The sequence below is a fragment of the Lepisma saccharinum genome, chromosome 28 (assembly GCF_977018435.1).
Source record: "Lepisma saccharinum chromosome 28, izLepSacc3.1, whole genome shotgun sequence".
Lineage (NCBI taxonomy): Eukaryota > Metazoa > Arthropoda > Insecta > Zygentoma > Lepismatidae > Lepisma > Lepisma saccharinum.
In genome coordinates this window covers 15,817,692-15,830,394 of record NC_139256.1, presented here as the reverse complement: position 1 = coordinate 15,830,394, position 12,703 = coordinate 15,817,692, and the positions used below count along the sequence as shown (strand labels likewise).

At 39.8% G+C, this 12,703-nt stretch overlaps 1 protein-coding gene across 1 annotated transcript in view; it reads left to right on the top strand.

The window, feature by feature from the left end:
* Positions 1 to 7,167: 7,167 nt before the first annotated feature.
* The window catches only part of LOC145980680 (uncharacterized), a 65,055-nt gene continuing 59,519 nt past the window's right edge, over positions 7,168 to 12,703 (top strand). Inside the window, exon 1 of the mRNA XM_083113738.1 lies at positions 7,168 to 9,192. Within this exon, the coding sequence (XP_082969864.1) occupies positions 7,479 to 9,192 (1,714 nt within the window). The 5' untranslated portion in view covers positions 7,168 to 7,478. The remainder of the gene's footprint in view (positions 9,193 to 12,703) is intronic.

Genomic DNA, 12,703 nt, shown 5'->3' with positions numbered 1-12,703 from the left:
TCGCCATTACTACAAGAGTTGCTAAATCCAAAGACAAAAAAGCACTCTTCTATAATTATAAAATATCCATTTGCCTCAAAAATAACGTCTTCTTTGAAAATAAGAAGCGTATCACTTCCTTCTTCCACAATGTATCTTGTCATTTATCTCTAACTTTATTTCTTACGAAACGTTGGTATGCAAGCAAGTATGCGTGGAAAGGGGTGGGGGGGGGGGTGCAAGCAAGGTATTTTTTTTCCAGGGAGGCAGGAGAGGCTTTGCTTCAGTCTGAAATTATCATGTTCCTTCAATGCCCTCATAATAATTAACATAAATTACTGTGTTTAAAATGGAATTAATTATGTGTGAAATATATAATTCTAAGTGGACCTTTATTTTCCAGTGGGGACATGGCCATCGTTGCTCATCCCCTTCCGGAAGTCCATTGTGGCGGCGATTGGATGCCAAAACTTGAGGGGCAAGAAAAGTTTACTTTCTAGTAGACAAGGGTTGCAAGATGCAATCTGCAGGAGGAAAAAGTGAGGGGCAACCGCCCCGCTTGCCCCCAATCGCTGACACTGATCTGCAGAATTTTTGGAAAAATGTATATGTGGCATTTGTGGTAGTATCAGAATCAGGGACGTCGTTAGGGGGGCACATGGGGGCACTGGCCCCGGCAAACGTCTACGTGTCACGGGAAACTCTTCTGTATTTGCTGGAAATTTTACTTTGATGACAAATATTGCAAAATAATTCTTCAGTAAATTTTGCTTAGAGTTTGAAACACTTCTTCAATTTTTCAATAGCACGAACCCAAGCAAGGCATTTCTTCCTTATTTCCCTGTCTCTTGCTTGTTGAACACAAACAGATGTATTGGGAGGGATGCAGTTAATGGTTTTGTGGTCCGCCCCGGTCAGGGAAGTCTGAGACCTATTGAAACTGCACTTTTTCTCCCTGCTGCACACAGATCCAGGATACCCCCAAAACCCACAATTTCTCTTGTTTGCTCTAGTGACGAGTGCATGTTTGATATCTTCACGAATAAATCTCAGTTTGTGAGAAGACAGTACAGACTGTCAAACATCCCATAAAAGTTTTGATTTGGTCAGTCAGTCAGTCATTAGTGGCAGGACGTCTCTATTTGGTTCAAGGAACAATGAGAACAGTATAGGGAAGTGATTAGAAGAAAGTTGCTGCCTCAAGTAACAGAGTGGTTCACAAATGGAAAACCGTTCGTATTCATGCAGGATGGATCGTCATGCCATACCACAAAATCAATAAAACAATTTCTACAGAAAGAAAATGTCCCTCTCTTGCCCTGGTCGGGAAACTCTCCACGTGAGGAATACCTACATTCATAGGCGCCGACTCCATGGGGCTTGGGGGGCTTGAGCCTCCCCAATGTTAATATTTTTGCTTAAGAGGATCTAATATATTATTTTGCTTTTCTTGTAAAGTTTACTCTGAATTGTGCCACATGAACTTAACTTTAAATACACATTCGAAATGTTCTAGACCATCAATTTGGGGGGCTGAGACCGCTAAACCATCAACTTTGGGGGGGGGCATGACCAGAGACAGAAAAACACATGATTTATTACTATATACTAAGTATGTAATTATGAATAGCCTATTGTTAAAAATTTTACTAAAAAGAGTTTCAAAAAACGATGTGCATGAACTAGGATAGTGGATGGGACGTTTGGGCTACAAATGGCTCTAACATGACATTCAGAACGAGATCATTGATATACAGTATGCAACATTGTTATTCGTACACATAGAATTTCCGAGGAAAAATGTCATATCTACTAGTAAATATAATCATTTTTATATGTACCTGGAAATTAATGTTAATGAAGGTTTCACCAAAAATGTCAATAAAAATGTATGTTCAAAGTGTATAAACAGAGCATATAATTTGTGTGAAAAGAGAAAAACACGCTGTTTCATGCAACATTGTTATTCGTACAGGCAAGAGTTTCAATCTTCCTCGCATACAGCGCCACCGCTATTCGGGCGATTTCGTGCAGTTTGCAACTTCGCAACAACTTGAACATGCAGGCGCGCTCCCCGTCAAGCGGAATGCTGGCGCAGGTATTGTTGTAGGCCTATCGTCTATCTACCAGTGTGTTCGAAATGGGCAAGGTGAAGGAACTTAGTTCCGATCTGAAGGATGTTATTATAAATTTGGCCCTTAGAGGTTATTCGTTAAGAAAAATTGGACAAACAGTCAATAAATCACACTCCACAGTTCAATGCATAGTGAACAAATTTAGAAAGGAAGGTTCAACACAGAATGTGCAGAGAAAACCTAAAGAGAGACGGTTGAATAAACGTGATGAACGCTTTATTTTAAAAAGAGTGCGAGAAAACCCCCGACTAAGTGTTCCTCAGTTACGACCGTTAGTAGAAAATGTTGCTGGCAAGATGATGTCCGATCAAACTGTCCGACGTGCCTTGTGGAAGCATGGATATCAGGCAGAATACCACGAAAGAGGCCGTATGTAAATAAGGTGAATCGCAGGAATAGACTTTCATTCGCGAAAGAGCACATCCACAAGGACCAGGAATTTTGGGATAGTGTCATATGGTCAGACGAATCCAAGATTAATATATACGGGTCAGATGGGATAAATAGGGTGTAAAGAAAATCAAATAAAGACAATGATCGCATTAACGCAGTTCCAACAGTTAAACACGGTGGTGGGTCATTAATGGTGGTGTATGTAGTCCAAAAGTGTTGGTACCATCCAGTTTATTGATGGTATCATGGATGCATATGTCTATTTGGATATATTGAAGAACAATGTAAAGCAGAGTGCCCAAAAAAATGGATATGCCACCTATCTACAGATTCCAACAAGACAATGACAGTAAGCATAAGGCCCGAGTTAACATGAATTGGCTAATATGGAATGTGCCCAAACTTCTACAAACACCAGCTCAAAGTCCAGACTTAAATCCCATTGAGCATTTATGGGCAGTTTTGAAGAGGTGAGTCCGTAAAGCAAGCGTCAAGTCCAAACAAGAGTTGAAAACTGTTGTGCAAGCCGAGTGGAATAAAATAAGCTCTGAAACATGTCGGAAACTGGTTAATTCTATGAAGAACAGGTGTCAAGCAGTAATTAAAGCCAAAGGATACGCATCAAAGTATTAGAACTGTCAGTCAATTTGCTATGAATATACTTTTTCTTTTATATTATTAAGTGTACGAATAGAAAAGTTGTACAAAAAATGGCATGTTTTATGTTCCTAATGATATTAGTTATTGAATTGTAAAGAAACACTTTCAAAAGAGTTTATTTCCTTTCAGATATTAAAGCTTTTTCTTTGAAAATTCATATGTACGAATAAGAATGTTACATACTGTATTAGGGAGATCTGTTTTGTGCTCCGTGGTAGCAGATATTATAAGTCGGGAATATTTTGCTATTATGGTTGACGAAACATGCCCATCCGTGGACAATTAATATTCTGCATTAGAACTGTGAATAAAAATTTTGATATTTTTGAGGAATTCATGGGTTTTTATGAGATTCCGAACACTGAGGCCAAAACTTTAAAAAGGGAGAGGGTGAGTCATTCATTAATTTATTTCAGTGATCAGAGCCCTCCCAATAATTTTGACAAGTCGGCGCCCCTGCCTACATTGTTAGGTTAGGTCTGTTCCAGGCACGTATCCAGAGGGGGGGCTTAGGGGCTCGAGCCCCCCCGAAAGTTTTATGTTTACACTAGATAAAATGAGGGTTTTGGTTTCTTGTGGCGTGAAATAAAATAATGTGACAATAATTTAAGGAGACAAATAATTTTCGAGGCAAGACGGAGAATGTTCCGTAACCCTGTTATTAATAACAGCACGTATCCAAGATGGGGCACAGGGGGCTCGACCCTCGCCCCAGGAAATTTTTCAGTTTACGTTAGATAAAATTAGGTTTTTGGCTTCTTGAATAACGTGAAAATAATTTAAGGAGAGAAATAATTATCGAGGCAAGACGGAGAATGTTTATACCCTGTTATTGTTAATAGCACGTATCCAAGAAGATGGGGATGAGGTGGCTCGAGCCCCCCCCTTTAGGAAATTTTTCAATTTACACTAGATAAAATTAGATTTTTGGCGTCTTGAATAATGTGAAGATAATACATTTAAAAATCAGAGAAATAATTATCGAGAAAAGACGGAGACTGTAACCCTATTATTGTCAATAGCACGTATCCAAGGTGGTGATCAGTAGTCTCGAGTTCCCCTTTAGGAAATTTTTCTGTTTACACTAGATAAAATTAGGATTTTGGCTTCGTGAATAATGTGATGATAATTTGGGAGAAATAATTATCGAGCAAGACGGAGAATGTTCTATAACCCTGTTATTGTTAATAGCACGTATCCAAGGTGGGGTTGAGGTGACTCGAGGTCCCCCAGGAATTTTTTTATTTTTCACTAGATAAAATTAGGTTTTTGGCTTTTTGAATAATGTGACGGTGATTTAAGGAGATAGGAAGGCGGGAGAGGGTACGTTTTTGAATGAGAGAAGGAGTCAACTACTGGCAATATTAACGAATCGTTTTATCTGCGGAACGTTCTAGAATATAATGAGGATATAAATACGCGGATTCAATTTTTCGGTTGATCTTACAAAGAATCGGTTAATGAGATTTCAGAGGTAAGTGTGACAATTCATACAGTCGATTAGTGATCAGTCAGCGTCCTCTGGTTGCTTCATAAGATCTAGTGATTCGAAAATGAAGACATTGACGACAGCAGAACTTCCGGGGCCTCAGTGTAGTGCTAGTTCGGGTCGAGGGCCGAAGAGATCAAGGCGCCTCTCTGCCTCTCTCTATCTCTCTCTCTCTCTAAAGTGAATATTTCAGCAGTACCGGATATTGGAGTGGGTTATTAAAACAGAAATAAGCTGCATAGGTGAACTGAAAATCAAAGTTTCGAGTGATGATTTAGTTTTGCCAGAACTAAATTTCGTATATGCAGTCCGAGAATTTCATAGTATAAAAAATAATTTTGTTTAAGCCTAGTTGCATATGTAGACATTTTAGGCGTAAATTGCAGGCTCTACCAGGACCCGAATCAGAGCTCTACCAACTGAGCCACCTAGCCATACTTGACTTCAACCGATTTGTCGTTAAAATGTCTACATAGTAGATGTCCTGTGTATATCAAATCGTAAGGTGTTGCCTGTATAGTGAACAAGCACAGAAAATATAGGAGAGAGAAGAAAACAGAGGAGCATTCCCACCGGTTGAGGAGATTTTTTTTTCTTCTGTGATCAGCAAAAGCTACTACATCGAGGTGACAATGACAGTGGCCTAATAAGGGAGATTTCACACCGTGTTGCCTGAGGATTTCACAAGTCGAAATTAGGTTTGTGCGGCCTTTTGTGTCGCTACGGTGTGAAACATTGCTGTTGATTGGCCCATTCCGATCGACATGTATCGCCTGTCTCTTCGGTATGAATCCTTCCTAAGTCTTGAAAATCCAAGTCACAAGAATGGAAAATTAGGGCCTTGTTAAGGTTAGGTGCGAAGGCAGGCAGACGACAGCACTCTAAAGGATCATATCCAAACCGGTAGGAAGAACGCATCTTACTACGGAATGATAAAAACTTCTGGTGAGTTGATTTTAAAAAATGTGTCCGAGATAAAGAGTGGCGTGCCCAGGACTTTCGGAGGAGAGGGGTTAGCATACTATTTTTGGAGGTCAGTCATGATTTTGCCATTTTTTCATAAATCATTTGATCATAATGGGAGACGAAACTTTAGATGTGTTGGGAACGGAAGGGTTTTCACTGTGCATTAATTGTTTCGTGATCCAGCTGTATTCGAGAAGACTTCCTTTGTTTCGTGCCGATATATGACAAGACAGCGGAACCTGTGACAGGCATTTTTGAACACTTGTGAGTGCTAAGGCCTGAATCTGAACAATTCAGGCTTGAATCAGAGAGAAATATCCAAGAGCTGTTTGCGTCCAGTTCGCAGCCCACAATTTGAATCTCGCGTTGTCGAGTGAATTGTCCATCCCGTGCATGTGTAACAGCTTCGTAAAAACACTCAAAGACACCATAGATGTTTTTATGCCTGATGAGAAGAAATGGACAAACACACATACTGAGATGGTTCCGGCACACAATGTTAACGCATGGAAACAGAGGAGTCGAGTGGTAAAAAATGTTCCGATTTCACGTTAAATGACAGCCTTACAGTGTCGATGATTTAAGGGATAGTTGCTCCCCATTTTTTTGCCTCAACATTAAGGCCTCTTAATGTTAAGCCTTGTCTACCAAGAGAAAGTAAACTTTCCTTGCACCGCCCTCCGTCCCCTTCCCTCCCCCCCTTTTTGGAACCCAATTTCCACCACTGGTATTAAACATACAATTGTGAGGTTCTTACTATACCCCTTAAAAATGGTGTTGAGCCCCCCCGAAAGGAATTCCTGGATACGTGCCTGGTCTGTTCGGTTGGGTTTCTTTAACATAAGCACACGGACAATGTATTCTTTGTGCGAAAAGAAGTAAACCTAATGATCAAAACATAACAAATCAGGCATTTAGTGTAAAAATGATAATATTATGTGGTGTCGTCAGAACCAGAACGCAACGTTGCTCCAGTGTTGTGCGATAAGGGAGATCATAAAAGTGTGATAAAAAATCTCGGTAAATTTCTCAAAGCTCAAACCAAAGAGAATGAAGAATGCCATTCTCTTTGTTTCAAAGCCCGGTTTATCAGTTGATGCGAATCGGTTATGGACAGCGATTCCCTTAGAGCACTCTTCATAAATACGCTGTAGAAAAAGTCCTACTACCATTTGTTTGGGGGTTCATATTTAACCATGATCAGAGAGTATATATTTAAATGAGTAATTCTCGGTTGTGGGTATTTTTCTACTGCTCTATTATTGTGTACCCCCAACGGCGAAAGAAACAGTAGACGAATTGTCCACCCCCATTTTCATTCGGCCTGTATTACACAATGTGATGATAATGAATTAAAATAATGACGGAAATAAGCAGAGAAAAATGCCTGCTTCGAACCAACATAGTTTCATTCCTTAAAACAACACAGGATGTAGAATAAGAAAGTAATGAAAGCAGTTGTGGACAATTTGCCTACCATTATCTTTACATACAAGCACTTGACATTTTATTAACTTTCGAAATATCCTATCACAGTATCGCAAAGTTAAATGCACTGTGATCAATTGTTATATTTTCGAAATGTAAAAATTCTCAAGTTTTCAGTGCAAGACTTTTATAGTTTAGTTATAAGTACAATACAAACAAAGTTGAAATTGGCTTTTAAAATGAAGGTAGCAATTTGTAACTCTGTTATTGACGATTTACTTGAATTTATAACTGTTGTTTTGTTAAACAACTGCAAAGGCAAAAGCTTTCGAGTTAGAACTTGGTCCTTAAAATTTTATGGACAGAAGTGGTGATAGATGTGTACATCTTACTTTCATGATAGGGCAAATTAAAGAAAGAACATTAAGATGGATGAAGAAGAAAGCAGTGGAACCACCTCGAAAGATCGACGTGAGAATAATAGTAATGCTAGTACAATTGTTCATGATTTAAATAATATTCCTCCAAGTGCAGGTATTATAAAGGACGAAGTGTCATCATCAGACAGCATAGAAATTAAGCATGCAGCAAGTGTACACTTAGAAGGACAGAATGATGTGGATGATACCATGGAAAAAATGGAAACAAATTTAAATGATAAACAAGGTGATAACGCCTTCTGCAATAGTTCAGTACTTTTAACTGATATGAATTCAAATCATGAAATGAAAAATTGTAGTTCCAGCAAGGAAAGCAACAAAATATGTGAAGTGTTAACAGAAATTAAGGAGGAGGTTGCATGCATGGATGAAATGAGAGACCTTAGTGCTGAGGGAAGAGTTGATGTAAATGACATAGAGGAGAAAGAAGAGCATATTAGTGCAAGAATTGTTGATAAATTAAAGACAGAAGTTGAAAAACATTTTGATGTGGTTCAGACTTTACAAGATGAAGCTAGTGTGATTGTAGAAGGCAACAGGGAAAGAGTACTGAGAAACCAAGACCATAATGAATCTTGTGAAACTGACCTGAAGGGAAATGCAGTGTTAGAAACTGTAAGTAGCGATATAGTGGATGCTGAGAAATCAGAGATTGATTGTGTGTTAACAACAGATCCAAACACTCTTTATAACATAGGTAAAGAATCAGCCGGGAGTGTGGATAAAGAAGGGACAACAGAGAATGTTGATAGTACTGCCATTCATAGTCATAGTGAAAATGTCAATTTAACATCACAAAAGGAAACTAATACAAATATTGGGGTTGTTTCCACGGATCGTGAGCAGGATTATGGTTGTGAAACAGACAACAGTATAATGTTAAATGAGGACATGAGAAGTGTGAAAAGTAATAGTGTAATAAGTACTGATGCAGAACTAGGTAATGCTGATAAATCAGTTGAAAGTGGTAACAGTGTTGATACACACATGATGACAGTTACTTGTTCTGAAAGTGCTGATTCAAAATTAGATGCCAGTGAAAGTTATTCTCAGAGGGGAAGTATTGAGAAATTAGTGGAAGAAGAAAGGATTGCCAAAAATTTGGAAATTGCACTTAAAATAGCACCTAAAGTGCACGAGGGTCCAGAAGTGAACACACATTCCAATGGTGATGATTTAACCATCTTGAAATCATCCCCCAAGGGTGAGAATGTTGGTTCCTCTAAGGTGAAACGGAAAAGGAAAAGAAAAAGAAAGAGGACTGAAGCTAAGGTAAAAAAAGTGAGTAAGGAAAATGATATGGGTGCTATTGATGTAGAATTAACAGTGCCTGCCACATCAGTAGATACGAGAGGCTCACAGGGAAACACAGCTGTTGGTTATAGTGCCACTTCAGAAAGTGAAACACAATCAGACAATAAAAACAGCACAGATGTGAATAGAAAAATGGAAAAACATAGTCATGGTAGTGGTGAGACAATCGTAAGTGTTGAAAGTGCTGCAAGACCAAGTACAATGTCAGTGCCTTGTGCCATTGAAGAATGTGTTCGTAAAGATCAGCATGCAGGCCAGCCAGATTGTCATGAAGGCTTTGAGAAACAAGAAGCCCATGACATCAGGGAGGAGATAGAGTACCTCACTCTTTCTGGTGATGAATCAGATGGAGTCATGAAAGTTGCAAATGAAAGTGAAAGTGTATTAGGTATGTATTTTTTTAATAATTGGTACTACTTTGTTATCTTTACATTCCTGAGGTGACCTTTTTGTATAGTAGTCAATGTAGTGCATTGTGCAATGATAATCTACATACTGTTTGACCAGCGATCCGAGAGCTCCAGTTGGCAAAGTGCCAAGAAAAAGGGGAAGGCAGGTGGGAGAATGCAGTTCGTGGTTGCAAGTTGAACAGTGTTACCAATCTGCGAGGATGCTTATCCACCAGAACATAAGTATCGAAAACTGAGGGACATGCACAGAAGTAAAGGATTGTGACAAGGACTTGTTTTGTATCACAACCATGCCATTTGTCCTTACAGTTTAAAATAGAAGTATAGTAAGGTAAAGAATTGCAGTTTCACTTATACAAGGTATTTTTTTCCAGGGGGCAAACAAGGCACATTTTCTCCAAAAATAGTGCAGTTCCATAAAAAAACATTGCTTAAATTTGAATTTATGGTGATCATGCAATAATTAACCCATATTATTGTGGCTAAAATGAAATTATGTGTGTGAAATACATAATTTTTGGTTGACTTTCATTTTTCATGCCCCCCCCCCTTCCCCCCCTTCCAGACCCCCATGGTGGTGGCCCGAAACCAGATACGGGTCCGGTCGGTTTCCTCTGAGGTTGGGTCAAAGATGCCGAACTTGTTCTACGTTCAAGACTTCATCATTTGCAAAGACGCCTCTCCACGGCCAGAGCACTTCCAATATCTTGTGTCAATATTCTCCGGTTGGCAACATTGCTTTCTTTCCCCACGTGACATTCGTGCTGCTTGCGTTTCAGAGATGCGCCTCCGCAAACTCCCCCAATTTACGACTGGACTCGGCTACTTCGGTCATGCGCAGAAAACTCTAGAGCTCTCGGATCGCTGGTCAAACAATAATGCATAACCAATGTGAACTAGAGGTTTTCAAACGTCTGATTCTTTTACATGAAGCATTTCCATGAATGTGATAATTGTTATGATATTTGGTACAGCGGTTGTGAATATATTAACGAACATTTTAGATAGTTGACCATGCCCTGTTATCGTTACTTTCATTAATAATACGGGACAAAATATACGCATGAAATGTTCTTAGTAACTAAATTTTTGTGTATGAATTTGGTTCATTATTATTATTATCATCATCATTTCTTTTAAGATATACACCCTGAAGCATTTGTATTTTTGGTCTCTTTGCTTCCGCTTTAAACTAATTGCGGCAATGATGATAATGATGATTGCATGAAACGACAAGGGGAAACCCACAAAACTTCCTTAGTGCCATAGACATGAGTGTAAGGAAACTTTCAGACCAATGGGACAAGCAACACGGTATGTTCACACTGATGTGACTAGTGACACAGACATTTCCAGACTGTAAAATATCATTCATTGCGCATCAGGATCCAAACTGCAAATGACACTTTCATATGCCATATTCGCGTGCTACATGTTACTTCGGTCTGAAAGCTCCTTAAAGGAAGGGTGCTCAGACCAAAGCGACGTGCTACAGGGTGAGTTCTCAACTAAGTGACAAGCAACATGGTCTATTAGCAAGCGTTTTCTGATAATTATGTGAACAGCAGATCTAGGTGACACGATAAACCTCATGTTACAACAACAGATCTAGGCAACACGATAAGCCACACGTGTTGCTTTGTCGCTCATACTGGGCCCTTTTCCTCGATAGCTTGCAACGTGTTACCGTTGTTTGTTGTTCGCGCATGCGTGATGCAATGAGAGTGTTGCTTTCGGGAGATTGCGCACCAGAGCAACAAGCAGCACGCGACACTTATCGTTTGAGGATTTCACCAACTGAATGCTGGCCTGTGCTGCCCGTCATGCCGCTATGATGTGGAATGTTACTCTTGATTGGCTCGTTTCCAAGTGACATGTGTCGAGTGTCACTTCGGTATGAAAGTTGCCTTGGACAGAAGAGCCCGTGTCGCTTTGGTGTGAAATCCCCATATCGTTTGTCGCTTGTCGCTTTGATCTAAAATCTCCTTGAGGAAACGAAGCAGTCGGAGCTTGTGTGCCTATGGTTCGAAAGGCTGCATTGATTACCAATTGCTCGCTTCCAAGCGACACTTGTGTTTTGTCGCCTCGGTATGAAATATCTCTCAGGATACTATTTATAATCTACTAACATAGAAAAATAAACTCTAGTACACAGTCCAACACCTGACGTCCGGAATCACATTGCGATGTTTCTTCTTGTGTTACGCATGCTATTTATTTATTAATTTTATTTTACTTTTCTTTTCAATTAATGCCATTTCGTGACTGCAAATCACTCCACAAATATAATTGTCAAATCACGTACCGCCTTTCAAGACAAACAAATCTACACAATATATTCCAAAAACTAACTAAGCCGCATTACTTGCATAAGAAAATTAGCAGCTGTGCTGATCGCACTGCCATCTATGTTGTCATCTGTCTCGGGAACCAGTTTCTTGGGTTGTTTTCCACACTATGTTATTCAAGGCGCTGAAGTAACTGTCTTGTTAGTATGGTAGCATTTGAAAGATTTTAGCCAGTAATTCTGTAAGTTATTTGTTATCCATTAGCTGACCTCCATGGCAGAGTGGTTAGCACAGCATGCTAGGATGACAGCCTGGGCATGGGTGTTTTTGTGAGTGTTTCGTTCATCACATTATCACTCTTCGTCTTCTTTGTGATGTGCCAAAAGTGAAGTAAAATAAAACAAATCGATCGATCAATCATTTCTTACCTATTACGTTACAGTATAACTGCCTCTAAAGGAATATCTACGAGTTGTTTTTTTTTCAACCTCCAACATGGCATAAAATCAAAACCACAGTTATAGCAAAATGGGTTTATTGACAAAAGTTACGTACACGTATAATTTACTTTTCAATGTAATCACAAAGAAGATTCAGCCATTTATCAAACAGATGCATCAGCTTTCCAATACCCTCTGCAAAAAAAGGTGCTGCCTGTTTGCTGAGTCAGGTCTGCACGTTATCCCGAAGCTCCTCATTGGTGTGGAAGTGCGGTCCTCCCAACCACTTCTTCCCGGGTTCAATACCTGGTGGAGGCACAAGTGGTTCGGATCCCACTTTAAACTGTAGGTCCAGTCCCAATTAACTTTACTGTGCATAAAGTGGACTTAAAACATCAATTCAACCAACCAACCAACCACGTCTTCATCGCCTGGAAAAGGTGGAAGTCATTCGGTGCCAGGTCTGGGTGGTAGGGACGGTGATTAAACACTTCCCAGTGGAATCCTTGAAGAAGGTCTTGAGTTTGATGCAACAACATGTGGTCGGGCATTGTCATGAAGCAAGACAATGCCTGTAGACTGCTTGCTTCACCGTTTCTTCTGGGTGGCTCTGCGTAGTCTGCACAATGTCTTACAGTATGCAGCCGAATTGATTGTGATCCCTGGCTGCATAAAGTCAACCAGTAACACATCTCGCACTTGGCGGGAGAGTCGATTGTAGCAGACATCTCTACGTGCCAGTCGCTCAGCTTCAACTGAAT